This window comes from Mustela nivalis (assembly GCF_964662115.1).
Source record: "Mustela nivalis genome assembly, chromosome: 10".
Classification (NCBI taxonomy): Eukaryota; Metazoa; Chordata; class Mammalia; order Carnivora; family Mustelidae; genus Mustela; species Mustela nivalis.
Genome location: NC_139029.1, coordinates 3,773,287 through 3,800,902, shown reverse-complemented (window position 1 = coordinate 3,800,902; position 27,616 = coordinate 3,773,287). Strand labels below are relative to the sequence as shown.

Sequence of the window (27,616 nt, the reverse complement as noted above, 5' to 3'; positions counted from 1 at the left end):
AAGCTAGGCATGAACCTCAAAGTAGCAATATGTTTATTTACAAAATATACAGTTTCACAGAAACAGCTTCGCTTTATACACATAAACTTTATAATTACACAGAACCATGTAAACGATGTTAAGTGTCTGGCCTGGCCAATGCCAATGTGAGGGGCTTACTCTTGGGGTGACAGCTTTCCCTCCCCTCACTTCATTAGCCACCAACCAGGAGCCCCTAGATGGGCCACGCCTAATTTGCATAAAGCTGATTGCAGCTGCCCAGCTCAAGCTAACACAAAACCAAGGTGTCCTGACTTCCTAGACACCACCCACAGGGATAGATACGTCTGTTAAAAGAACAAAAAGGAAATGGAGGAAACAGATCGAAATGACTATCAAGCACCTTCCAGAGGCGTCACCAGGCGTGGAACCTTCTAAGAGCGACGCAGCAATCGCCAGGCCTGGCAGTTCCACTCTAAAACCACACGTATTTTTAAATGCACTTTTAAAACTTTGTGGAGATTTTTTTAAAAAAGAAAAACACTTTGGAACTTTGGCTATCATCGTGGTGAAGACACGGGACAGGCAATGTCAAGGGGCAGATCTTTGGCAAATTCCTCTCCGACTTTGCCTGGATGTTTGCCCTCATCAGAGCCAGACAGCCGTCTGGGGAGAAAGCGGTTTTGAAGCCTGCTTCTTACTACTCTTCTCTACAGCAGAACTCCTCCCTTGGGGATCTTCACGATCAACTGGGTTTCAGAAACTACTTCTCTCTATTTCTGTGTTAATATAAGCAACAGAATTAAAAACAAAACAAAAAACAAAAAGCAGCTGGCTGGCGAAGGATGAATGATACTAGCGCAGAACAAGGGCTCTGGTCAGCCAATTCGCGTTCAAGCCCCTTGGTGCCTCGGGGAGAGAATGGGAACAGAGTCCCCCAGCACGAGGGCGCCACATGAAGACCCCAGCAGGGAGGCTGGGGGTCTGCCCTGCTATAAATAAGTATGACCAACTTGGGCCTTCTTCCCTTTTCGTGCTTCAGAAGAAACCATGTGTATGAAAACACACCCGTCCACTTACCAAAAAATAAAAAATAAAAACAAAAACGATTTTGAGAAGAGTATTTCAACTGCTAAAGAGCACTGTCAACTTCGGAGAAAGTGGGAGCCTTCTGTCCCTGCAGGCCCCAGAGCCTCCAGCGCCGCAGGGTCCACGGCCCTCGGACAGAGCCCTGTGGGCGCTGCAGGCAAACTTCCTGGCTTCTCCAGGCTGGCCTGCCCAGGAGCCTCCCCAGTCCAGGGTCCCAGTTCAGATCTAAAGAAGTCTGCACGGCTCAGTGGTATACTCCTGGAGGCCAATGTTGCCGTATCGCTCACTCACCAATTTCAAACCAAAAAAAAAACAAAACGAAACAAAAAAGATTTCAAATTCTGACCGTGCCCCGTGAGACCAGCAGGCCGGCCTGTGTGAGGGCATCCTAAGAATCAACCACAGGAGAGGCCTTCCCCTCGAGTCTTCTCTACCGCATGATGCAGAGGAACGCTGTTCCTGTGACGGCTTAACCTTGACGTTGCTACTGGAACAAAGTGAGGGAAAGAGAGGACAGACTCCAGGTGCCCTCTTGCTTGAAAACAGCTCGCCTGGGCACCCCTAGGACCTCACACACCAACTGGGAAGGGCACCCCAGCAGAAATCTGCCAATACTTTTGGCTATATCGTGCAAAAAGACAGGTTTTTTACATCGTGCAAAACAGGAAACTGAGTTATGAACACAGGCCACCTCAACCCCCCAACCAACCCCTTTTCTGCCAAGAAGCGGCCACATACTGTCCCTTTGAACAAACAGAAGGAAACCTAGGGATCACTTGCTAGCCACCGCCCCAGGGCTCCTCTCACAGTGAGACCAGACGACTCCAGCTGGGAGCCTGCGGGGACAGACAGGTAGCAGCCAAGGCAGGGAGAGGGCAGGCCACGAAGGTAGGGGCAGCTCGATGGTTGCTGTACAGACACTTACGGTCAAAGACTTACACTTGAGAAAAAGCTTACACGTATGGCTGTTCGTTAACAGGCCTGGGAAACTGAACATCTCCTCTCCCAAGACAGCGGAAGCAGGAAAACAGCACTGGTTCCAATCCGCGGGAGCTTGTTAACCATGATAGCAAGAATCCACAACTACTGCCGCCCTCACCTGCAGGCGAGTCGAACCCACTGGACTCGGGTGGTGAGTCCGCCTCCACTGCAGAGAACACAGCTCTAGCAGCAGCTTTGGCCAACAAGGATTTTATTCAGTCACTGGCTATGTACAGGTCATACCTTGGACAGCCTGTCCTTTGGCTTAGGCACCTGAACGGCAGGGGTCTGCCCGCACCAGAGCTGAGAGTTCTGTGCTCAACTAAGAGAGGGGCCAAAAGGCCCTTCGTCCTTTCTGATTCCTCGCCCACGCTCTGCTCGCTCACCAACAGTCAGTCCAGAAACAGTTTCCGCGAGCCCATCCGGGAGCGGTTGGAGCGGCGGATGTCAAACTTGGAGTCCCGGCACTTTTGGCAGACGAACACTTCCGGAACGTTGGATTTCCGAATCTTCGCACAGGACAGGTGGATCCAGGTGTGGCACTCGTTGCACTCTATCATAGGGCGGCCGGCAAACGGCTTCATGCAGAAGCAGGTGACGAGGTCCCAGGAGTCATCATCTGAAGGGACAGACACGCAGGTGAAGAGGAGCGAAAACGCTTCCTGCGGCCCCTCCCCAGCGGGATCCCTCCCCCGAGCCCAGGCAGGGACAGGGCAGAGCAGCAGAGCCGCAGTGAAGCCTGATCCTCAACATACACACACACTCGAGGGCAGGCCGCGGAGTCCGTGCATGACAAGGGACCCTGGACCGTGTGCGGCGCCCCCAGGAACTAGCCGTGAGACGTTTACTGGGAAGCTGTATGTATTTTCATTTTTTTTGCTTAAGATTTTATTTGTCAGAAAGAGCGAGCGAGCACAAGCAGGCAGAGCGGCAGCAGAATGTGGGACTCGATCCCAGGACGCTGGGATCATGACCTGAGCCGTAGGTAGCCACTTAACCGACTGAGCCACCCGGGCATCCCTGTACTTTCGTATTTTAAGGCCTGTCCCGGAACCTCAGCTGTTTCTGGCCGCAATCACCCCCTTCCTAAACACCTAGGTGTCCACCTTCGGATACCTGCCTCCCTGGGGGCGGTGGGCACACTCTGCTGTCACCCTCCAGGGAAGGGACGACTCTTCGGGCCCCGGCAGCCCGCCAGGGGCTACTCACCTGAGTCCACCATGATGTCCTCGTCATTGCCAGTACTGTCCTCGTCCCGGAACACCACCTGCTTTCCCTGCCGGACAATAGTCCGTTTCCCTTCAGTTTTTATTTCTTTGACCTGATCAGGCGACACAGTGATACAAGACCCGCTGGAAGGGGTGTCGGAGTCCCAGCCTGAGCAGGGCTCGCCGGGGGCCTGGGGGATACCCTGCAGGGCGGGGCTGGTGGGGGTCTCCGCGTAGGGGTCGGCGGCTTCCAGCTTCAGCAGGCTCCCCATGTACCCCTCCTTCACAGGCACGTCGCCGTCCCTTCGCTTCCTCTTCTTCTTCTTCTTCAGCTTGTCTGTCTTCTTTCTGTCCAGCAGGAAGTTACTGGGCTTGGCCCGCTGCAGGAGGCTGGGCTGCAGGTGGCCGAAGCAGCGGTCGGAGACCGGCAGGGGCACCGCGGACGCAATGTCAGTGAAGCCAGCGTCCCAGCCGTCGCTGTCAATGGTGCCAGCGGTGCTGTTGGCAGGGCTGGGGCTGCTCCGCAGAGGGAGTTCCTGAAAAGACAGAAGCACAGGTAGCCGGGGTCGAGCGGTGTGCCCAGTCCCCATGACAAGCAGAGCTTCCCCGGGCGCGCCCCCAGCCCACCGACAAGGGCTATCAGAACCGTAACCCTCTCGGCTCTCTAAGGGGTGCTCTTTTGGAATGGTGTCCTGAGCACTTTACCACGACCTTCCAGATAGAATGCTAACCCACCAGGAGGAAAACGCTCCTTTGCTGAGCCCTCAGCCCCTGTCCCAGAGCCAGGAACTCATTCGATGCCCTCTAACCCTCTAGAAAGCTGCCAAGAATACCCTCTCCTACCCTCTTACCTTTCCCAGACTGTAAAATCTCCCTTCCATTTGCCCTCCCCCAAGGGGTGTACTTTTTTTTAATTAAATGAATTTAAATTAGTTTTGAGAATTCCTGATGCTCTTTCTAGAAACTGCAGAGATCCCCAAATACTACAAAATCAAACTACATAATTACTGCCCCAAAGCAGTGAGCTAAATCCCTACAGTTCCTTCACAGCATTCAAGCATTTTATTTGCAAAGAGTGGCGACATTCTGCGTGGCACAAAAGAAGCATTTACCCACGTACACAGCAAACAGAAAAGATAAGCCAGTGCTGGGGTTTGGTCTCTTCAAAATACCAGATTCCTTTCTTGTTAGCCCTGAACAAGACAAGGTTGAGCACCGTGACAACAGCGGTTCTCAGTTCTACCCATTATCTAGCACGGGGAAAAAAAATCCCTTAAAACACGGGATTTGGGCCACAAGTCCCCAAGATTCTATAATACGATGCACATAGCAAGCAGCCAGCTGCTCACCAGGAAGGACAGTGTGGACCCTAACCACCCGGCGGCACCCCAGGCCTGTGCCCCAGCGTCCTCATCTGTAAAATGGGGACTGAGAACAGCACCCGTCCCAGATGTTGTAATACACTTCCCGGCCACTGCAGGCCCTCAGTAAGCCCTGGAGATTCAGGGCAGATGGCCATCAGACAGTCACCTGCAAACCAACACTCAGAAGTTTAGTAAATCCTTTCTAGACAAGCCTGCGTGTTCCATCAGACTTTTCGGAACCACCTGCCAGGCTGGGCTGTTTTCAAGAAAGGCTTCTACCTGGCAGCTGTCTGGCGTCCCCCTACACGACCCCTCCCAGACCCCCCCCCCCCCCCCCCCCCCCGGCCACTGGTTTCACTGCCAGCAAAAGCACATCGATTTACCTCCTTTGGGTAAGGAATGTAGCCAGCATAGGCCAAGACAAAGGTGCAGAATTTGTTGAAATCCTCCACAGTCCTGCGCCTCTTGTAACTGGGGGAGCACTCCTGTTAGCGGGCGAGAAGATGGGGCACATGTGAGAGGAGGCACTTGCAGGTGGAACCCAGAAACAAAACTAAGCCAGCTGGAGCTTTTATTGTCAGCCACTGGAAAACACACCGCTACATTTACAAACACTCTCAGAAACAAGATAAGGTAGGTTTGGGTCAAGAAATAACACTGCACTCAGAAGGCTGAAAGAGGGGTATTGTGATGTTCCCCCGAGCATGCTGGGAAACCGGGCAGGAGATAAAAACACGTGCAAGAGTCTACTTCTTAGTGGCATTTTCCAACATTATCATGGTCTGCAGGCCTATCAGGAGCTCTAACAACTACTTTTTTGCTACAGATTTTCCATTTTGAAAACAAAGTCCAGCTGCAGCTGTAACCAAGGTATCTTTCTAAAGACTTATTTATTTACTCAACACAGAGAGCGCACAAGCAGAGGGGCAGGTGGAGGGAGAGGGAAAAGCAGGCTCCTGATGGGGGGGCTCCATCCCAGGACCCCCGGATCATGACCTGAGCTGAAGGCCGCTGCTTAACCCACTGAGCCACCTGTGCGCCTGTGAAATCAAAGTATTTTAAGTGACTTTGGAAGTCAACTGCCCCTGATCCTCCAAAGCTCGCTCAGGCCTGACCCCTCCCCAGCCAGGGCTGCAGGCGGACCCCCTCCTCCTAGCACTTCCTGCTTCTCCCTCCCCTGCTCCGGCATTTCTAGTTTCAGAAAATAAACTCTGATTTACTCTGATTCAGAAAATAAACCAGAAATGCTCAGGCTGGGTTTACTTGCACCTTGAAAATGAAATAGGAGGGGTCTGGCTTGTGTCCAGTCTCCATTCAATCTAGAAACGCCCTCAACAAGAAGGGTTTTTCTTCTGAGCAAGAGCCGCTCTGGGAGAAAGAAGCCTTATTTGCTACAAGCAAAACAACTGCTTTATTCGGGCTTATTGGACTAGCGTATTTACCGAGGTCTCCTGTACGCACTTCAGCACCCACCCCAACCCCATCCTGACGTGCTCAGCTACCATTTCCAGGGCCCAGGGTCCCACTACCCCCCAGGACGAACGTGGGACAGGAAACTGGGGGGTGGGTTCCTGGACCCAGCCCAGCCCCTTCCCAGGACCGGAGGCAGAGAAAGCGGCGGGCACCCGGCGTGCTGCCCGCAGCTCTCCTTCCAAGGGCCCCACTTCCTATTCTCTCCACTAGGTTCTAGCCGACCACCTCCGCCTCCCACCCCCGGCCGCACGGACCCCGGGGGGCGCGCAGGTTGGCCGAGCACCCGCCTCGGAGCGGCCCCGGCATTTCCTGCGCCGGAGAGACCCTGCCCCCACCCCCGGGAAGAACTGACCGCCCGCGCTCCGGCCGCGGCGGGAGGGCCGCAGCCCTCGGGCCTCAAACTCTCGGGGAGAACTTTTATTTCGGCGGGGAACACGCACAAGTGGGTCGGGGGCCTGGACGCCGACCGCAAGGCGGTGGCGCCCGCGGGCCCGGGGCGGAGGGACCTGCGCCGCCCCCGCCCCGCCCGCCTCGCCGCCTTTAGGAAAAGCAGATGGCGGTGCGGCCCCCTCCCCGCCCTCCGCGGAAGCCGCCCCCCGCCGACACTCGGCCCCGGAAGGTGCGGGGCCCATCCCGCGGGGGAGGGGACGCGGGAAGCCGGGCGGGATTCGGGGTCCGGAGCTGGTGGGCCCCGCGAACCGCCGAGGCGGCAGCGCGGCGGGCGAACGCGCCCGGCGCCGCCTCCCCCACCCCGCCTGCTGCTGGACCCGCACCCCGGCCCCGCGGGCCTCCGGAGGGAGAGGGCACCGAGGCGGGGGCGCCGGAGGGGCCGCCCGGGAGAACCGAGGGCCGATCCCCGGAAGGAGGGGGAGCCGGGGCGGGGCGAAAGAGCCCGCGGCCGGGGGGCGGGGGCCTCGGAGGGGGAGGAGAGCGAGCGGAGGGTGGGGGGCTCGACTCGGGTGTTTGCGGGGGTGGGGACCCGGCAGGACGAGGCCCCCCGGCTCCGAAGGGGGCGGGGGCCGCGCGGGAGTCAGGGGGCGGGGCGCGGACTACCGGGCCCGGGGGATTAAGGGAGCAGGCGGGGGCGCGCGGAGCGGAGTCCCCGTCCAAGGTGGACCGCGAGCCCCTCCGGGAAGGGGGAGGGGGCTCCTAAGAGAAGCGGGAACGCGAGGCGGCGGCGGCTGGGACTGGGTCCCCGGGGGCGGGGAAGGAGTAAGCCAAGCCGGCGGGGAGGGGCCGGGGGCTTAGACGGGTCCCGGGGCTACGCGAGGCCGGGGAGGGGTGGGCGCGGCGGCCCGAGGGAAGGGGCGCCGGGAAGACGCGGTCGCCCGCGATAGGGACGCCGAGGCGAGGGCCGGCAGGGAGGACGGGGCGCGGGCCCGAGTGGGGGGCGGGGTTGGGCGCCCAAGGGGGCGACGAGGGAAGGCTGGGGGAGGGGAGGGCGGCGCTCGGCCGGCGGGGGTCCGGCTTTGGGGAGCCCAGGACTGGAGTCGAGATGGTCAGGGGCGGTCGGGACGCAGCCCTCACTCACCTCCGGGTGGAAGGCGGCGGCGCAAGAGTCGGAGTCCATGTTCAGGGTGGGGGGCGGCGGCTACGGGAGTGCAGGGGCCCGGGATGCGGGCGCCGGGCCACCGAGCCGCTCAGGGCTGGGGGCTCCGGCGGCCGCGCAGAGCGAGGGCGGACCCGGGAGGGGTCGCCCCGGCTGGAGATGATGAGGGGGCTCGGCGCGCTGCGTCCCGGGCTCAGTGCTCCCGGGCCGGCAGCTCCACGGCCGAGCAGAGTTGGCGATGCAGCTCCTGCGGCCGGCGCGGTGGGAGAGGCGGGAGAGTCGCTGCGGGGGGCGGCGGCGGCGGCGGCGAGCGGGAACCCGACCCGCTCCCCGACCTGACGCCCAGTTCGGCTCGTGTCTCGGGAGGGAGGGCGGGAGAGCCGCGAGGGCTGTCGGGAAATGTAGTCTGTGGGCGACGGGAAGCCGAAGGCGCGGGGGTGGACGCGGAGCATTGTGGGAGTAGTAGTCCCAGCTCCGCTTCTGAGGCGCACAAAGGCCGCCTCGCGGACTCCAGCCCCCATAGAGCTCCGCGGCGGCTGCCCGGTTTGTGGGGGCGGTGTCTCCGGGACCAGAGGCTGCCGGAGCGGGGGAGGTGCGGAGGCTCGCGCTGGCTCTGCGGTGGGGGAGGGGCGGCGCGAGCGGTAGCGCCGCGGTCTCCGCGGGGGCGAGGGGAGGGGGTTGCTGCGGCGGGTGGGGGCGGGGCTGACGGCCTTGGTCGAGGAGGGCGGCGGCGGCGGCGGCTGCTGCCGTCTTCTTTTGGACTTGGGGGTTCGTGCCCCTTTGTGGGGCCGTGGTCGCCGCGGCGGGGGCGACGGGCGCTGACGTCGTGGCCGCCCCCTGGGCTCGGACCCGGCGGGGCCAACTTGTTTTCGCGGCCGGGGTATTCTGGCCGGCTCCTCCGGGCCCGGGGGTCCTGGGACGGCGGGAGCGAGGATCTCCCGGTGTCCGTAGGACCCGCGTGGGGGTGTCGAGGATCGGCGTTTCTGAAAACGGTGCCGGGGTTACCGGGGTTTGGGAGATGTTGGTCTCACATTCGCTTTCCCCTCTCTCCTCGGTCTGATCTTGGGACCACCCTGTTTGCTTACTTTCCCGGGATCACCGGCGTCTTCCGCCGCGGGCTCCAGCGGCGGGTGAGGGAAGCGCGGCGCAGGCATCGGGTACCGACTGGCTTCGCTGCTCGTTGGCGGAGCTGGCGGGGCTCCCAAGTTCCCGCACCGAAGGCCGACGACTGGCCGCCGGCTGGGAGGTGGTCGGCTGCGCGGAAGCCCCGGAGCAGGCCGGGCGGCCGAACCCCCGAGAACCGTTCGACGGGCGGTGATTCAGTGCTGCTGGGCAGCTCCGAAGACAAAGGAACCGCGTTAACGAGGAGGGACGTGAAACTTTAACTTCGAGTCAGAAAACTGACCCCCGGACCTGCTAAATCCGAAGGGTGATTGGAAGAACCTGAGGGAGGAAGCCCTCGCCGGCGGCCTGCTGCCGTTCCGATGGAGACAGTCCCGAAGGAGACTGCCGGCGACGGTGCTGGGTTTGTCTCAGAAGTACCTTCCTGAGCCTCAGTTTCCTAAACTTAGGAAAGTTTGATCTAGTTCCTTTCTCCATACCTGGTCGTTTACTGTGGCTTCAGCAGTGCCTTCCCGGATTGGAGGGCTCCCCAGTGTGGAAACAAACTGAGGGTCTCTAGAAAGTAAGATTGAAGCCCGGCTTGGCCTGTGGAAACCTCACCGCCAGCTTCTTAAGAGAGTGGTCACATTCAGGTCATTTAGCCTCATTTAGAATGTTACCTGATCACCTTGGCCAGAGCAAATGTCCTCAGGTCAGTCAGCGTTGCCCAGGGCCGGATTACCAGGAGCAGCTTGTTTTGCCTGAGTAAGAAGGGCCCCCACGAAGGGTCGTTAGTTTTAACGTGTAAATGCTGAAAAGAATATTGATTGGAGATAAGTACAAATAAGGGACTTTTTTTTTTAAGATTTTATTTATTTAGTTGACAGACAAAGATCACAAGTAGGCAGAGAGGCAGGCAGAGAGAGGGGAGGGGAAGCAGGCTCCCCGATGAGCAGAGAGCCCAATGCAGGGCTCCATCCCAGGACCCTGAGATCATGACCTGAGCCAAAGGCAGAGGCTTTAACCCACTAGCCAGCCAGGTGCTCCCAAATAAGGGACTTCTTGTAACTTATCATTGTTGACTATGATGTAATTTTTCACATAGTAAATACTAAGTCTCCTTCCCATTAAAGTGAAATAAAGAATTTGTTCATTATTATAATGGACTTGATGGGGGCGCCTGGGTGGCTCAGTGAGTTAAGCCTCTGCCTTGGGCTCAGGTCATGATCTCAAGGTCCTGAGATTGAGCCCCACATGGGGTAAAAAAAATTAATGGACTTGATGACAAAACCCTAGAATTCGGGGATCTATATTGAATGGAACCACTCAGTCACACTGAGGAAAGAACATTCCAAACCTGGGTTGTGTCATGTAACAGTGATAACTCTTGCTCAGAATAGGTATTCAATAGGTTTTATTTTTTTTCTAGTTTTATTTACTTACTTGACAGAAAAAGAGACAGCACAAGCAAGGGAAGCTACAGGCAGAGGAGGGGGAGAAGCAGGCTCCCCACTGAGCAGAGAACCCCACATGGGTCTCCATCCCAGGACTCTGGGATCATGACCTGAACTACCCAGGCTTCCCACAATAGATATTTCTCGAATAAGTTATTCATAAGTAGCTCTTAGTACACAGATGTGACCAGTACTACCTGATGCAGTCTGCTTGTTTCCCTGCCTGCCACTCCAGTATTTTCATGGAGGACCGTCTTGGCCTCCTCCCATTGATTCCCCTTAGAAATTTAGCAGTTTGGAGGAGATCTCAACATTATATGTACCATCCTATCCCTAGACTCAGGGAAGGACTAGACTACCAATAACTGACCCAGACTCAATAGCATAATATGTACACGTGGGAGAATGTAGTTGGTTTACCTAGTTTATTTCTCAGGTGTCCTGTACTACACCTGGGCTCCAAGGGACAAATTTGGAATTCAAGGATTGATACAAAAGCATTCTCCACAGTAGCCAGATTCTCAGAGTCCGTGATTCCTTGTTTTCTGCTTAAAAAAAAAAAAAAAAGACAAATCTGATGATTCTAGTTCTTTGGAAAAGAAGAAAAAAACCAACGTTCACACAGGTTGTGACAAGTTTTAAAATACTAAGAATACCATAGTTTCCCAGTAAGTAACTTGAGAATGTAGTTATTTTAATTGGGTTACCAAATATAGCTTCACCTTTCTAAATCTTACCGGCCACACTACATTCATTTGGGGAACATTCAGGAAAGATTTCTGCTTCCCATTATAACTCAGTGCTTGAGTGCAGGCATGAACATAACCAAAGGTTTGTTTTTTCCAGAAATGCTTGTTGGTGGCTCAGCTTTAATACTATGGAATTCATATGGATCATTCCCAGCAGCAATTTTCTGACTTTTCCACTTCCGTCCCCAGGAGAGGAAAAAGAAGTGATAATTCCAAGTCTTGTTTCAATTTTTAGTAGCTTTACCACTGTATGAATATATATATGTATATATATATGTATATATGTATGTGTGAATAGTTTTAAGTCATTAATAAACCATTTTTAAGCCATGTACTGTCAACTCTTTGTATAACAAGGGAAATAACTTATGCACAGAGATCAAATGAATTTGCTGTGTTACCGCTCATACCAGTAAACCATAAAGATTAATAGCTAACGCTATGCCAGATACTGTTGAAATGTTTTGATCTAGAGTGTCTCCTTTACATATAATAATGCACTTAATAAATATAGTGAATACTGTAGCATTCCTTAAAGGAAATTTTACATAGAGTAAGTTCATCACAAGCCACACTTTAGGTGCTGCAGAAACAGAATGAATCAGGGTGTACCATAACAAAGGAGCCACAATCTCTTTTTGATGGTATCAGTGTTGAAGTTTGTGTTCCTAAATGTTCTCGGAGGGAGGAGAAAAGGATAACCGTGGCTTTTGTAAAATGATCTCCGTGCCCTCTTGTCCTGTCTGCCTAAAATTAGCATTCCAAGATCAAAACTGCAGAGTGTAAATGTTTAAAATGAAATGGTACCATTATTTGTTAAATCATGTGAAATTACATTATCATAAAGAAGTTACTCAGGCAGAGACCACTTTCCTGATTGTGGAAGAGGTAAATTTTTAAAACTTTTATGGTTTAAAGTTTAATCTTTTTTTTTGTCCTTACCACCCCCAGCCCAACAGCCACCCTCCCCCCAGAAGTTTAATCTTCAAATATAAACTTTCCCCCTAAACCATGGGTCATTGACTAGAGTTAACACCTTTCTTACCAAACACTAGTGTTTTTATCATGGCTGGCTGTGGAATGACATTTGAAGAGTTTGCCGACTGTATCGATCACATGGTCCTACTTCAGCAAATGAATTTCTCACATTCCCATCTTGAACTCTTAAGGTTGATGAGTGAAAAAAGGAACAGATAGCATGCCTGGGTTAGTAGGTTCTTCAAATTTCCAAACACAGCTGATGGGGCTAAATCTGTTTCTTTATTTTCCGACCGCATTCCTTTGTTGACTTAGATATGTACCCATGGCTTCAAATGCTCCCCTTTTAGGTCCTGGATATTAATATACCTTTTTTCTCAAAAACTGAACTTTTAATTTTATTTTAAACTTGTATTATTATTTCCTTAATACACAGAACAGAAAATACAGGCAAGCCCGTACAAAACAAACCCAACCACCTGGAGAATATGTTACCTTCACAATTGTTTTGTGGGCGCAGGAACACAACAAACCGGGCCAGACTGCGGGTAATCAGATTTTTTGCTCGACAGGACAGCGTGAGTATCTTTCCATTTCAGTAAACATCATCATTCATCAAGCCTTCACAGTAAGGCTGATTTATTTAAATAGTTACACGAAATAGTTGGACTCCATTCTTCACTGCTGAAACATTTTTGATTTAGTAAAGCTTTGCTTTCCGCAAGGTGGACGTGCTCTGACCCAGAGGGACTGGAGTACTTTTCCCTGCAAACATCCCACTTCCTGGCTACTCAGACTTTCTTGTCACAAAGCCTGTGCAAGTAAGCTATTGGCGGGGCTCCTGGGCCCAGGAATGCTGCTGTGTGAACAGTCCATCTATGGGCAACAGGGCAGCTGCCTGGGTACCTGAATGTTTTCTTACTCAGGCCTGCGCTTCCCATGCCGAAATGTGGACCAGATACATTCTCATGGCAAGATGATGAGGTTCATGAGGACAAGGGAAAGCCTGTAGTTTGCATTTCAGAGACAGATGTCTTCTCCAAAGGTTGCACCGGCTTAGCTGGGACCAAGAAATGACAGCAAAGCCCCCCAGCCCCACCCAGTGTGCCTGCCCCCCCCAGGGGACACACGTGGGCGAGTGGGTGAGGTGACGCCCAGGAATGTCTGCAAGGCCCTCCGGGGTCCGGGTGGGGGCTATTGAATAACCAAAACCCAGGTTTCTTCAGAGAAACAAAAGGACTGGAGTTGAAATAAGGGTCTTGGCTAAAGTGGGCGAAGCTTACATTAAAGAAAAACCATGGCAGGCACTGTGTCTCCTGAAACCAAAATAAGGAAGATTCCTTTCTTCACAGTCACCTCACAAATGACTGAGACGTTCCTGAACGCCCACACCCCTGGTTTTTAAGGCAGTCCCCTGTCTGACCTTGAACTAAAGGCCCTGTCCCAGGGCCCCTCCTGTCCCCTCTCCCGGAATACAAAAACTGTTTGCCCCGGAATTATTTACATTACTTGTATTATTATAATTTTCTGGTCCTTGAGCCTTTTGTTCAGCCTCATAGTGGGTTCTTCTGAATTCTTGCCACCGCATCCTACCCTCCGCCTCGCATTTCCAGGAGAGGGGGCCAGGAGGTCCTGGGTCGAGCCTGAGCAGGCCTGGCCCCTTCTCAAGGCAGCTCTGGAGCCCGAGTCTCCGTGGATCGGCAAGTAAAACTGCCCCTTGTGCGCTGACGAAAGTTAATGACCGAGTTAGTCAAGTCTGAAACTCCTGCAGGAACACAGTGGAGCGGATTCCTGGCAGCTGGCCCCGTGTCCCTTATAAATGCGCCAAGAAAAAAAAAAAAAAAAACAACTCTAAAAAGCTTATACTTGTTCAAGCTTTGGTCCCGAATCAGGGAAATCCCGTCCTCTGAAATCTGCCCAGCGGTACGGCTAACCAGCAACGCTTGGAACCGGTGCGATTCGAAACAAAACAAGAAAAGGGCACTGTAGCGAGCCGCCCGGGGGCTCGGGGCCGACGCAGTGGAGAAGTCTGGCGCGAAAGGGGTGGCTCGGTTCCGGGCGTGGACCTCGCCCCCGCTGGCTTTCGCTCCGCAGCCGGGCCCGGCGGGCCGCGGGCGGACTCTAGAGTCCCCGAGCCCGGACGGAGAGAGGACTCTAGTCGCCCCGCGCGCCCGGCTCGAGCGGGGGCCCGCCGGCAGCCTCGAAAAGGCGCGGACGCGAGGCGGGCGGGCGGTGACTCAGCCGGGGCCGTGGGGCCGGCGGCGGCGGCGGCGGCGGCGCCGGGCCCGGAGGGGTTAAGTGGGCGGGGGTCAGCGGCGCCCCGCCCCTCCCCGGGCCCGCCCCCGAGGCCGCGCCGCCCGGCACTACTTAAAGCGGCGGCGCCGCGCGCGCGGCGTTCCTCCCGCTGGCCCCGGCCGCGGCGCCCCCGAGTCCCCTCAGCGACGGCGCCATGGAGCGGCCGGCACCCCTGGCCGTGCTGCCCTTCTCGGACCCCGCGCACGCGCTGAGCCTGCTGCGCGGCCTGAGCCAGCTCCGCGCCGAGCGCAAGTTCCTGGACGTGACGCTGGAGGCGGCGGGCGGGCGCGACTTCCCCGCGCACCGCGCCGTGCTGGCGGCCGCCAGCCCCTACTTCCGCGCCATGTTCGCGGGGCAGCTGCGCGAGAGCCGCGCCGAGCGGGTGCGCCTGCACGGCGTGCCGCCCGACATGCTGCAGCTGCTGCTCGACTTCAGCTACACGGGCCGCGTGGCGGTGAGCGGCGACAACGCCGAGCCGCTGCTGCGAGCCGCCGACCTGCTGCAGTTCCCGGCGGTGAAGGAGGCGTGCGGCGCCTTCCTGCAGCAGCAGCTCGACCTGGCCAACTGCCTGGACATGCAGGACTTCGCCGAGGCCTTCAGCTGCGCGGGGCTGGCGAGCGCGGCGCAGCGCTTCATCCTGCGCCACGTGGGCGAGCTGGGCCCGGAGCAGCTGGAGCGCCTGCCGCTGGCGCGCCTGCTGCGCTACCTGCGCGACGACGGGCTGTGCGTCCCCAAGGAGGAGGCCGCCTACCAGCTGGCGCTGCGCTGGGTGCGCGCGGACCCGCCGCGCCGCGCCGCGCACTGGCCGCAGCTGCTCGAGGCCGTGCGCCTGCCCTTCGTGCGCCGCTTCTACCTGCTGGCGCACGTCGAGGCCGAGCCGCTGGTGGCGCGCTGCCCGCCCTGCCTGCGCCTGCTGCGCGAGGCGCGCGACTTCCAGGCGGCGCGCTACGACCGCCACGACCGCGGGCCCTGCCCCCGCATGCGCCCGCGCCCCTCCACCGGCCTCGCCGAGATCCTCGTGCTCGTGGGCGGCTGCGACCAGGACTGCGACGAGTTGGTCACCGTCGACTGCTACAACCCGCAGACGGGCCAGTGGCGCTACTTGGCCGAGTTCCCCGACCACCTGGGCGGGGGCTACAGCATCGTGGCGCTGGGCAACGACATCTACGTGACGGGTGAGGGCACTGGGGGCCCGCCGGGGGGACCCCGCCGCGGGGACCCCGGGTTAGCCTCCTGCGCCCCTGGGGGAGCGCATTTTCCTGCTGGAGGAACCTGTGAATCCCGGGACCGCCCCGCAGTGAGAGCGGCCCCTTCCCTACCCCCTCCCCGCCCCGCGCAGGCCAGTGGGTACACTTCTAGAGCTGTTGCTTTCGACCTAGAAGACCGTTGTGTGAGCGGGGACGAGCAGCTGCTTGTGGGCTCTTTGTTGGGGGCGGGGGGCGGCCTAGATGACGGACGAGCCCCCTCCTTGCTCGGGAGGTGCCCCCGCCCCCATTTGGTTAGCGGATACAGGGGCATTCACCCCATACAATGGGTGCTTTCTTTTTCTCCCGAAGGAATCCGGAGACAGGCAGGGGCTGGCGCTCCCTGAGACATCCTTTCCGGGTCCTGGGGATTTCTCCCGCCCGGCTGAGCCACATGGCCCCCCCTGACGCATTCATTCTGTCACCAGTGACAAGGTTCCCTCAGTCTTGCACCTAGGCTGTGCCCTGGGGGTCACATGGTGTTTAGGCTGCTCCCGGCCCAGCGACTGTAAACATGGTCACATGCTAAGAGGTTTTCTTCCAGTTACTTGGCCCAAACCCCAAAACACTGCCGAGTCATGCTGGGCGGGTCCCAGCCTGCTCCAGTTCTGGGCATCCCCCACATTTTTCATTAAAGAGAAATCCCAGTTCAGACAAGGGGCTACCTTCTTCCCTGGGGTGAGGAGGGGCGGTGTCTGTGACATCTATATAAGGAAAGAACCCGGCTCCGGAAGCCTGTTATCAGTCAGTGAACTGAAGCAGGGGCAGGCCATCGGCCATCAGCGCTGCTGTGCCCAGCCCGGCACATTCAGGAAAAAGCCAGCTCTGAACTCTGGTGCCCCCCATCTCCGGTTGACAAGTGGAGGAATCCCGGCTTGAGGACACGCTTAGCTCTTCCTTGGCCTGCTGCTGAGTTTCAGCCTTTTCTGGAATATGCTGGAATCCGTCCCTTTCCAACCTGAGATCGGCCCTGTGTTTGGGAGCTGTGCTCTCCCAGTCCATGAAAGTCTGGCCTGGTGAACTCCCTCCCAGAACTAGTTCGGCTCGCCCAACTTCGCACACCCCTTCCATAAATGTCTCAGCCGAGCAGCTAATCCTTTGGGTTTAGACAGGTGGCTGGGTCATTCCATACAGCTGCCTGTGGGGAATTCACGGGGGCGACAAAGCCCGCGTCAGAGGCCCCAGACAATTATTCTTTACAAGGAAGAAAGCAGGGGAGTGCGCTTCGTAAGAGCTTTGTCTTAAAAAGCTCGGGGCTTTGAGACGGATAGAATGTCCTGCGTCCTCTGCCCTGTGGCGCCAGCTTTGGAGACAGGCAGCGATGTGGCCCCCAGAGTGCTTGGGGTCCCTTTACGCTGTGGAAATTCTAATGTGCCGGGTAGGCCTGGTTTAGTTGATGATTCTAGCCGGCCCCACTCGTGGGGCTGGAGGGTGGCGCGAGGGGTTAGCTCTTCTCTGAAAGAAACGTGGAGAGAGTGGACGTTGTACTTGTGGGCCTTGGTGCATGTACCCAGACGGAGCACGTGTAGGTGACCTGCACCCAGTCAAGAACTGGAGACCCCGAGTTCCACTCGTCCTGGCACTGGCTTTTTTGGGGCGGGGGGCTGCCCAGGAAGGCGAGAATTCCTTGAACCAGTCCCTGTGCTTCTTACCCTCCTGCTTTGAGGCTCGCCAGAAGTTTTGGCCCTGAGTCGGATGCCCTGGTTCGGTTGAGGTGTCCGGCAGTGTGTGGGGGGTGTCTAGACCGCGGTTGCGGTTTACTTAGAATTCCAGCTACAGGGCCTTTGCTTGACCCACACAGATGGAGCGGTGTCCTTACGGCCTGAGGCTCTCTTGCCCTCCTGGGCTGTGGTCAGCAGGTGCACAACCTCCACCCCTGCATGAAGCCAGCCCCCAGCCATGGCTTTGGGGGGAGAGGAAGGATGTTTACATTGAAACCCAACAAAGTTACTTCCTCCCCTGGGAGATTCCCTCGGGGAAGTTCGCAGAGGCAGGGGCAGGTGACTCACCCCACGTCAGCAGGGGCTGACCTGTCCCCTGCACGTCCTTGCAGGTGGGTCTGACGGCTCCCGGCTCTACGACTGCGTGTGGAGGTACAACTCCAGCGTGAACGAGTGGACGGAGGTGGCGCCTATGCTGAAGGCCCGCGAGTACCACAGCTCGTCCGTGCTGGACGGGCTGCTGTACGTGGTGGCCGCGGACAGCACGGAGCGCTACGACCACACCACGGACTCCTGGGAGGCCCTGCAGCCCATGACCTACCCCATGGACAACTGCTCCACCACCGCGTGCCGTGGCCGCCTCTATGCCATCGGCTCCCTGGCCGGCAAGGAGACCATGGTGATGCAGTGTTACCACCCGGACACGGACCTGTGGTCGCTGGTGGACTGTGGCCAGCTCCCGCCCTGGTCCTTCGCTCCCAAGACGGTGACTCTGAACGGACTCATGTACTTCATCAGGTGAGTCCCCGGCGGCCTAACTCTTCCCGTCTTCCTCCCCAGGCCCCGTGCTGAGGCCTCTCCTCCCCGTGCTCCCCATCTCCTAGGTGAGGAAGCAGCCCAAGCTGGGATCCCAGGCTAGACCTTTCTAAACCTGGAGTCTTTGTTCTGCCCCATTTCTCTGAACAGTTTCTGTGGGCTTCTAGGTGTTCTGAGTCAGGGGATCCAAACTGATGGAGTTAGATCTCTTGATTGACTTGGTTAGTTGGTTGAGAGAACTTTCTGAGAGTCCCGGAAGCTAAATACAGTGTGTTGCTTTGCCTTCTCTTCCACCTGGAGGATTCTGGTCTCGGCCCTGGTGGTTCCCACGAACCATTTATTATAAAGAAACCTGTCCCGGGGCGCCTGGGTGGCTTAGTGGGTTAAAGCCTCTGCCTTCGGCTCAGGTCATGATCCCAGGGTCCTGGGATCGAGCCCCGCATCGGGCTCTCTGCTCAGCGGGGAGCCTGCTTCCCTTCCTCTCTCTCTGCCTACCTGTGATCTCTGTCTGTCAAATAAATTTTTAAAAAGTTTTTTTTTTTTTTTTTAAAGAAAGAAACCTGTCCTACCTAAGAGGGATTTTGAATCTTAAAAAGTCTAAGGGAGAGCTCACTTGAGTCTTTGGGGAGGTGCTGCCTTGTCAGAGGGACCCTGTGCTCACCGAGCAGAGTGTCCGTGCCCGACTGCCAGTCCGAGAGCCCGGTGGGGCCTCCGCTCCAGCCCTCGACTTACAGCAACACGTGGGCCTTCGGAGCGTGTGTGCAGATTCTCTCCTGACCTGGCCCGGGGGGGCCTCATGGTTCTGTGGAGCCGATGCTCTTCTCTCAGGGTCCCAGGGGGAGGGACCCGGGATGGAGCAGGGCCCAGATCTACCCGGGGGACACAGGGACAGTGACAGGAGCACGTGTGAGGGCCCTGAGCTGTGCGTGGCCTGTCTCCGAGTTGCTCCGTGCCTGTCCGACGCGATGGGCGTCGCTGGTCATCCCTGTTTCACAGGCAGCAGCAGAGGCTTCCGGGGGTAGGGACTGACCAGATGGCGCCGGGTCTGAATCAAGGATACCCAGCCCCGGCCCTGGTGTGATGTCACTGTATCATGGTTTCCCGGGGCCGGGCTGTGTCCTTGCCAGTATGGGGCAGAGATGGGTGGCCAGGGGTTTTGATGACCTGCCACAGCCAAATGCCCTCCCCTCATGGGCCAGTGAGCATCCTGGGGCTCCTGCCTGCTTCGCATAGCGTGTGTGTGTGTGTGTGTGTGTGAGAGCGAGCGAGCGAGAACTTACAGGTGTGTGTCCCTGCCCCTCCCTTCTTGGCCTAGAGCCTGTCTGGAAGCTTTGGGACCAGGAGGGAAGGGTAAGGTCTGGCTTGCAGTTTCATCCATCGGGAGGAAACTCCTCCATTGGGAGCCTCCGAGGAAGGATGTGAGCCTCAGCTGTAAGCCTTGGCTTGCATTCTACATTGCGCTGGCCTTGTCTGCCCTCCGCTCTGCTCCCCCAGACCCCTGGCTCCCTTCCCAGGCTTTCTCGGCGGGAACATCCAGAAGAGAGGCGGCCCCACTAGCCACGCATCCTTGTGTGCGCTGCAGCAACGCCCCGGGGTCTCTGCCAGCTTCTGTCCATTATAAAACATCCTCTGACCCTTCCCCAGCTCTCCCTCCCCCAAGTCAAGGTAGATGTCTTCAGAGAGGGAGGGGGTGGGGCAGCTATAAATACTTCTCATTTTGGCTTTAGCCCTTCAGTAGCGGTTCCAGCTGGGGCGCCTTCGAGAGTGTCCTCCCTGCCCTATGATCGAGAGCAAGACAGGCGCGAGGGCCAGTCTGGACACCGAGGCCCCCCTCCTCCGAGGAAGCCCCCCCCCCCCGCCCCCGTGTCTGGACACCCAGGCGCCTTCCTTCTCCACCTCCGAGCCTCTGTCAGTTACTAACATTCCCCCTCACCATGGAAGCATTAGGATGCCCTCCATGCCCATTATTCATTCTCCTTTGTATGGGTTCACCTAAGCCTGGGGGCGGGAGACTCAGCTCTGCCCCAATCCCTCCCCTGGAACAGGCGGAGAGAGTGAGCAGCAGGGAAAGGCAGCCCGATTGTCCTCCAGGGGCACAGTGTGGGCAAAGGCCAGGTCTCGTTTTTTAAGATTTATTTACCAATTTGACAGAGAGACAGCGAGAGAGGGAACACAGGAAGGGGCAGAGGGAGAGGGAGAAGCAGGCTTCCCGCCGAGCCCAGAGTCCGATGTGGAGCTCGATCCCAGGACCCCGGGATCATGACCTGAGCCGAAGGCAGATGCCTAACGACTGAGCCACCCGGGCGCCCCAACCCAGGTCTCGTTCTGATGCACTGCAGTGTTTGTCCCAGAGCCACTGAGTTCATGAACCCCTCAGCCTAATTAGCCACGTAACGCCCTGCTCAGAATGCCACCTGTCCGGGCGGCTTCCGTCCCCAGGCCACTCTTTCAGGGGTACCCAGCACTGGGCAGGGGCCTCAGCTCCTTGCCAGCTGCCATCCTGGGCCACTTCCTTCTCCAGTGCCCTGCCTCGGCCCCTGGGTGAGGCTCCTTGCCCGGGGTGCCCACTTCCCCGCAGGAGGAGGAGCTGGGAGCGGCAGCCTCTGCTGCTAATTGTCCTCATCATGGGGACCACCAACTAGGAACGGTTTTTATATCTTGAAATGGTTGGAGGAAAACACTCAAAAAGCAGAAGCGTTATTTTATGACGTGAAAAGTTGAATTAGGGCACCTGGGTGGCTCAGTTAAGCGCCTGCCTTGGGCTCAGGTCATGATCCCGGTGTCCCAGGATCGAGCCCTGCGTCCGGCTTCCTGCTCAGTGGGGAGCCTGCTTCTCCCTCTCTGCCTGCTTGTGCTCTGTCTCTCTGTGTCAAATAAGTAAATAAATGAAATCTTTTAAAAAGAAAAGTTGCGTGAAATACAAATTTCTGTGTCCATAAGTAAGGTTTTTTTGGAGTACGTCCAGCCCTAGTGGCTGCTCTGTGCTTGCGGCGGCGGGCAGCGTGGGGAGTTGCTACAGTCAGTTCTCCGAGGCCTAACCTGCGTGCGGACTGGCCCTTCTTTTTTTTTTTTTTTTTTTTTTTTTTAATATTTTATTTATTTATTTGACAGAGATCACAAGCAGGCAGAGAAGCAGGTAGAGAGAGAGAGATGGAAGCAGGCTCCCCGCTGAGCAGAGAGCCTAATGCGGGGCTCGATCCCAGGATCCTGAGATCATGACCTGAGCAGAGGCAGAGGCTTTAACCCACTGAGCTACCCAGGCGCCCCACGGACTGGCCCTTCTGCTGAGCCCTGACTTGTTACTGTCACTGCCCTTTGGGGGTTAGTGTCTCTGCCTTTCAGAGCTGGGACTTTGAGATCCTTTTTTGGCAGGGCTCGAGAATATGTCAAGGTTGCAGGATCCTGACCCCAAAGGGAAGGGCAGCGCTGGTACTTTGCTCCTGTGACTGTGGCTCTCCTGCCTGGCATCCAGGACACAGCAGGGAACAGGAGGAGGCTGGGGGGCTGACAGCCGAGGGGAGTGCCGTGGCCTCGGAGTAGTTGGGATGCGTGGAGGTGGGCAGTGGGGCAGAGGATGGCCTGGCCTGGCCCTCCGTGGGAGGGAGGATGAGCCCATATTGGAAGACAGAGGAGACAGGCGGGAAGAGTTGTGATGAGCTCGAATCTGGAGCCAGCGGGGGGCGCCGTGAGGGCAGGGAGGCCACATGGGTGTAGAGCAGTGGGGAGGGTCAGGCACCAGAAGGTGCGATCTTCAGGTTTGAGAAGCAGGGTCTGGTTCTGACCTCAGAACCCAGGCCAGCTGGTGTGGGCCTGAACTTGGCCCCTGCCAACAAAGACTAAGGTCCCACTGGCATCTGGACTGCCAGATGGTATCAAAGAAGTTCCCACAGGAGCAGGGCCTATGTGGCCATCCTCTCCAGCTTCTCACACCCAAGGATGCTTCCTCCTGGCTCCAGAACATTCCCTCCTCTCCCACCCACAGGGACGATTCCGCAGAGGTGGACGTGTATAACCCCACGAAGAATGAATGGGACAAGATCCCATCTATGAATCAGGTAAATATGCGAACGGGTTGGCCTTGGAAGCACAGGCTGGTCCTGTTTTCTGGCTAACATGTTGCCATGGTGTGTTTGGGAAGTAGGCCTGGAGGGGGCGGGGCCTGTGTTGAGGCCTTTCTCACAGCGTTCTCTCACTTAATAGAGGACGGGTTTTTCCCTCAGTTTGTACTGTGCGGCACTGAGACCCTAAATAAATCCCAGGGTCAGACAGTTTAGCAAGTTCATCCGTACAGAACCATATTTACTGGATGCCTGCTGTAAGTCAGAGAGTATGTGGGGAGGAACATTCCACCGAGGGACAGCAAGTGCAAAGGCCCTGGGGCTGGGTGTGCCTAGTGTGGTCTTAGAAAAAGCCTCACAGCCCAGTGTGCCTGGAACAGAGTGAACAAGGGGATAGCAGAGGGCCTGAGGTCAGACAGGAGTGACCCTGGGAGGTCCGGAAGAGGTGCTGAGCCTGACCCTGTGACGGGGCTGGGGAAGTGTGGCGGCTTTTGGCCATGTGGGCAGTTTTTGTAGTCCCTGACAGTTGTATATATCCACCCACGTCTTCTTTTTGTCTTCCTTAAAATTTCCAAATCTGTCCCCATGCCTCCTCTGCATGGCAGTTGTGACAATTGTCACAACTCACAACATTCCAGTTAGCAACTTTACGTTTAGGAAACGCAACTTTACGTTTAGGAAACACAACTTTGTTTTTCCCCGTAATGACCTACCCATTATTAATGGCAGGTTTGGGAAAGGTGCGCCAGTCCGGTTTTGTGGTTCAGAGCCCAGGCTTTGAGTCCAGTCCTGGCTCTGCCTCCATCGGCCATACAGGGCTATTTTCCCACCTGTGTGATGGGGACCGAGCCTGCCTCAAGCAGAGCTGCTTTGGCCGCCTCCCAGCATCACAGGGAACGGGCATAGCCTGGGACCCACATGGGGCCTCTTTCCTGAGCTGGGGTATAGGAAGGATGCTGGTCTGTTCTGGGAAGGGTGCAGAGGCCACCTTGCCCGTGGGTCCCGGGCACCTTCTCCGCGGAGAGAGACTGGGGGGTCTCCGCCCTGCCCTGGCTGCCAGCCACCACTTGCCTGTTCCCCTGGGCCCACAGGTGCACGTCGGGGGCAGCCTGGCTGTCCTTGGAGGGAAGCTCTACGTCTCAGGCGGTTACGACAATACGTTTGAACTCTCGGACGTGGTGGAGGCCTATGACCCAGAGACTCGGGCCTGGAGTGTCGTGGGCCGGCTCCCAGAGCCCACCTTCTGGCACGGCAGCGTCAGCATCTTCCGCCAGTTCATGCCCCAGGTGCCCCCGGGTGGCCGTGGCTTTGAGCTGGACAGCGGCAGCAGTGACACAGATGTGGCACGGCCCCGGCTGCCACAGAACCCCGACGAGCTGCACTAGCCCCGGCCCGGCCCGGGGAGGGCCTCGGCACAGGTACTATGACACGGCTGCGTCGGGGGGCGGTGAGCCCCCACCTCTGCGCACCAGGACTGCGTGGGTTCAGCAGGTGCAGCCTGGGCTCGGGCTGTGGAGTGAGCTTCGGGATCTGACCCCGGAGACTTCCTGTGCTCGGAGAGCCTGATGCGCAGCTTCTGCGACCACGACTAGTTGCCGATGCCCCTCCCTCGGTCCAGGAAGAGCAGCCTCCTACGGGCAAAGGTCTCTGGCTGCAGCAGGGGACTCCTCCTGCTGCCCCTGCCCCCACCTCCCTGCTCCCCCCTCAGAGAGGAGGGCCACCTGTGAGGTACAAGTCCTCCCCTGAGAGTCTGGGAGTGTCCAGGCCCGTCCTCCCCGGCCTGCAGGCTCTGCTGACCTGGGAGCATCGGGAACCAGGCTGGCGATGGCCACAGCGGGGTCCTAGACACCGTGTCCAGTGCCACACATCGCAGCAGGCCAGCTCCCCGGACAGAGGGCGTCTACCTGCCTGGCTCCATCCCCCCGTGGGGGCGTCACAACAGAACACTCCTTACAGGGGTGTGTGATCCCAGTGCCGCAGGCCAGTGGGACCGGGTCGGAGGGCGGCCTTGAAGAGGGGGCCCTCGAGGGATGTGCCAGTGAACCTGGGCTGAGGCCAAGGCTGGGTGTCCCCGTCCGCCCACCCCTCCAGGTGATATGTCCACCTGACTTGGAGACCTCCAGGACCATCTTCCTAGGTGTATGCCGGAGAGGGCAAAAGCCCACAGGTGTCAGGTTGTAGCCTCTTACCGGGCGGCGCAGCCGGGCAGATGGCTGCAGGTGCCCTCGCCCTCCCGTGGGAGCAGAGAAGCCTGCTGCTTCCAGAGGAGACCCTGGGCAGGGCAGCCACCATGGTTGGCTGCAAGTTTTGAAACACAGTGTGGCCCTTCCTGAGAAGAAGGGGGTGGAGTTGGGGAGGGAGGCAGCAAGAAACCGTCTGGATCGACTCTTTAACATCTAATGGAGCTGCTTCCGCAGGGCGGGGTGATGCCCCCCGCTCCTCCAGAGCCTGGGGCTTCTCCAGGAGAGTGAGGGGGCGGCTCTGGGGAGCTCCACAGCTCAGCGGCCCCTGTTTTCCTCTTGGGAGTGACTGGTCTTCTCTCAAGGTCCTCAAGTAACCTTCAGTTGGATTTGTCTTGCTTCCAAAGAGGAGGATGTTTGCATCTCCCTCCTTAGAAACATGGAAAGCACGTGTTGGTTGAGTTGCCGTTTCCAGTGAACGGAGTTGGAAATGCGTTCATATTGGCACTGGCCCTTCCTAAGTGGCACTGAAACACTTTCATTGGCCAGAGGGCATGGGTGCTTCTGGGGAGGAAGCCCCATGGCCTCAAGAGCTTTAGGCTGGGGTCCCCCCCTCGTGCCCTGGTGGGGAGTCCTCACTATCAGACCTGCGCCGGGACCCCCAGCTGGAGCGGCTCCAGCTCCCAGCCAGCCCCTCCCAGCCCCATCGTGCCCCGCCTTGTCACCTCCGCACACCCACTGTGCCCAGAAGGCGGGGTCGTGGGCCTTCCTGGGACTCCCCCCGCGCCGGGCAGGCCTGGCTGTGGGATCCCTCGGGCCTGGGCTTCTTCGCGGCCCAGGTGTCGCCTTCACCCCTCCTGGTAGGATTGTTGTTCTTCTCCCCCCGCCCCTCCCCCAGGGGTGGTCTGGCTCCGCGCTGCCCAGGCTGGGGGTGCCTCTCCTCTGGCTCCAGTGCCTTCCCGGCAGGCCAACCCCTTGGAGGTCATCTGTGCTCTGTAAAGCGTCTGTCCTTGGTTCCAGTGTGGGCAGAGGCTGCCCAGGCAGGACAGCTCGTCCCCTGGCAGGGGAGGGCAGGGCTGCGCTGCCCAGCACTGGCGGAGCTCTGTGCCAGCCCCTGTGGCCTGCGCCCTCGGTGTGGGGATGTGTCACACAGGTAGATGCGCGTCTGCAGGACGCCCTCCCAGAGGAAGAATGCAGGCCTGGTCCTCGTGGCGCGCTCTGTGAAGGCAGGGTGGGCAGTGCAGCGTGGACATGTGCTGTCGTTGCTGGAACTGTCCCGGCCTCCTTCCAGGGGAGCTGGTCAAGGTCAAGGTCAAGGATGTCCCGCTGTCAGCAACTTACAGGGAGAGGCATCCTGTAAGGCTTTTTGGTTGGGATGGGGGCACTGCACGCACCTTGTTTTCCGTACAAAACCAGCCTTTGTCGACCGCACAAGAGGCACGATGAGGGCTGGTGGCCTTTGTGTGGCCTCCGCTGCAGAAGCTCCCTCCTGGCAGGGGGTCCGTCCCGGTTCCTACTCCTCTCTTTTTCGTACTTTTCTGCGACGAGCTACCACGTGACTGACCACCCTTGTGTCCAGAGGCCACTCGGATGGTGGCTGGCGTGGTGTGCACCAGTGACAGGCTCTGCGCTTGTGCCAGAATCCGCAGGTCCCCTCCACCCAGACCCCGTCTTCGGTTTGGGACACCAGAGTGGGAAGGGGAGGCGGCAGCCCCCGGCAGCACAGGTTCCAGCAGACCCCAGCGGGGGTTCCAGGGTCAGGGACGGCCCTCCCTCCCCCTCCCTGCTCCTGGTGGCACTTAGAGATGTCTGCACACTGGCTGGGGTCAGAGATGGGCCGGCTCGGGGTGGAACCGTCAGTGTTGGATGCACAGAACTTTCGGTCTATGAGACAAATTAAGTTATGAAAATTCAGTGACTGGTATTTAATGCTGATTTGCTATAAAGTATTCTATATTTATATGATTTCAGAGACTTATGTACTAAAGGACACACCCCATTTGGTGTCTAACATCTAGTTCCAGCCCCAGGGCGTGGGGCAGATTTGCCTATTTATTTGTTCAATAGGCCTAGGTGTCCAGGATCCTATTTAAGACAGTAGGATGCCCTCAGTATATACTTTTTGAAATAAAACTATTTCCTATGCACTCAGTGTCATGGTCTTTATCCTGCTGCTGGTGTCTTGGGAACTTTGGGCAGAACCAGAGCAGTGTAGGGCTGCTGCCGTGCCAGGTGGGGGAGGGGACAGAGGTTGGCAGTGCCCAGGGCTCCTAACAGTCTTGGAGCAAAGCTGCTGAGGCCCTTTCTCGTCTCAGATCATTACAGGGTAGGAAGTGGTGGGAAGAGGACGCTGAGCCCCGGACGAGCAGCGCGCAGGTGGCCAAGTCCTGCCCTCACTCGCCACTCCAGAGCAGGTTTGGCCTCCCCGACTCCCCCTCTTGGCACTCTGCCCACTGTCTCGCTTTCCCCCACTCCTGAAGTTAGGGTCTGAGACCCCACCTGCAGTGGGTGAACGTTGGACCTGGGCTAGGGGGAGAAGCCATGGGTCCCTTGCGCCATGAAGCCCAGAAAGCTGCCTCATGTAGACTCAAAGGAAAGGCCAAGGCCTGGACAAGGGAAGGGAGCATCTTGAGGCCATAGTTCATCACCTCCGTAACAACCTCCCCGAAGTGCCCGTGGGACCGTGCATAGCCTGGGCATCTGGGGTTGTCCCTGAATCCCGGAATATGGTCTTTACCTCTGAATGCCCCCGTGGTCAAGGAATAGAAAGAAAGCAGCTTAGATTGGTTCTGGGTCTAAAACAGATTGTCCTCCTCAAAATCCAGGAGGGATTTAGCAGAGCACGGGCCTGGTGTTTTGGAGAAGTCCCAGTGATGGGATTTAGGTGGTCCCTGACTTAAGCTGTCCGCCACAACCATCAGGGCCCCATTCAGACTCTGCTCCGTGCCAAGCACTGAGCAGGGCCCTGTGCTCCGGGTGGGGTGGCTGTGAACTGTTGTGTGCAGTCCTTAACACCCATCCCCTCCTCCCAAATCTGGGGAGTGACGTTCTGGTGATGACCTGGCCCAACATAGCTTGGTAAAGGTGACACTATGTGACTTGAGGGCTACGTCATGAGGAGGCCTCACAATTTTGGCATGTAGGAACATTCATCCTTGGCAGCCAGCCACCGTGCTGGGAGGAAACCTGTGGAGAGGGGCCCAGGCTCACACCCAGCACTCTCCTGCCAGGCACAGACCCCCGCCCTCCAGCCTCCAGGGAAGTCCCCGGGCGGCCCGCCACCCAGCCGCAGATGACTGCAGCGATCCTGGCACAGAGGGTTGGGCTGGTCCTAATTCCACTAAAGATGAGGAAATGAAGCAATCGTTTGCGTCAGGTCACAGTGCTATTAATAAAGCTGAGCACCCCACAGTCTTCCTCTGTGAACTGGCACCCGG

At 57.7% G+C, this 27,616-nt stretch overlaps 2 protein-coding genes and 1 long non-coding RNA gene across 4 annotated transcripts; 2 read left to right on the top strand and 1 right to left on the bottom strand.

The window, feature by feature from the left end:
• Window positions 1-10: 10 nt before the first annotated feature.
• Window positions 11-8,044, bottom strand: PHF13 (PHD finger protein 13). 2 transcript variants are annotated; one of them, XM_082686085.1, is made up of 6 exons: window positions 6,447-6,613; window positions 5,891-5,989; window positions 5,005-5,106; window positions 3,259-3,793; window positions 1,266-2,668; window positions 11-1,015 (listed from the first exon to the last, which is right to left on the bottom strand). In XM_082686085.1, exons 2-5 carry the CDS (start codon window positions 5,933-5,935, stop codon window positions 2,442-2,444), a joined length of 909 nt encoding a protein of 302 aa, XP_082542211.1. In that variant the 5' UTR covers window positions 5,936-5,989; window positions 6,447-6,613; the 3' UTR covers window positions 11-1,015; window positions 1,266-2,441. The 2 variants fall into 2 exon arrangements, with proteins under 2 accessions (XP_082542211.1, XP_082542212.1); XM_082686086.1 differs by lacking the exons at window positions 5,891-5,989; window positions 6,447-6,613 and adding an exon at window positions 7,626-8,044.
• Window positions 8,045-8,510: 466 nt separating this feature from the next.
• Window positions 8,511-11,277, top strand: LOC309842147. The gene is made up of 2 exons (XR_014299525.1): window positions 8,511-8,663; window positions 11,045-11,277. It is a non-coding gene; the product is annotated as an uncharacterized lncRNA (long non-coding RNA).
• A 2,992-nt stretch (window positions 11,278-14,269) lies between these two features.
• Window positions 14,270-26,326, top strand: KLHL21 (kelch like family member 21). The gene is made up of 4 exons (XM_082688771.1): window positions 14,270-15,395; window positions 17,518-17,923; window positions 21,924-21,996; window positions 23,091-26,326. The coding sequence occupies exons 1-4, from the start codon at window positions 14,375-14,377 to the stop codon at window positions 23,382-23,384; spliced, it is 1,794 nt and encodes a 597-aa protein (XP_082544897.1). The 5' UTR covers window positions 14,270-14,374; the 3' UTR covers window positions 23,385-26,326.
• The last annotated feature ends 1,290 nt before the right edge of the window (window positions 26,327-27,616 follow it).

Excerpts from the sequence above, each read along its gene's own strand:
- PHF13 (XM_082686085.1), bottom strand. The coding sequence starts at position 5,935 with ATGGAGACTGGACACAAGCCAGACCCCTCCTATTTCATTTTCAAG. Across the intron at positions 3,794-5,004 it reads ACATTCCTTACCCAAAGGAG|GAACTCCCTCTGCGGAGCAG; the intron begins GTAAATCGATGT and ends CTGTCTTTTCAG. Across the intron at positions 2,669-3,258 it reads GGACATCATGGTGGACTCAG|ATGATGACTCCTGGGACCTC; the intron begins GTGAGTAGCCCC and ends CTGTCCCTTCAG.
- KLHL21 (XM_082688771.1), top strand. The coding sequence starts at position 14,375 with ATGGAGCGGCCGGCACCCCTGGCCGTGCTGCCCTTCTCGGACCCCGCG. Across the intron at positions 15,396-17,517 it reads CAACGACATCTACGTGACGG|GTGGGTCTGACGGCTCCCGG; the intron begins GTGAGGGCACTG and ends ACGTCCTTGCAG. Across the intron at positions 21,997-23,090 it reads AGATCCCATCTATGAATCAG|GTGCACGTCGGGGGCAGCCT; the intron begins GTAAATATGCGA and ends CTGGGCCCACAG.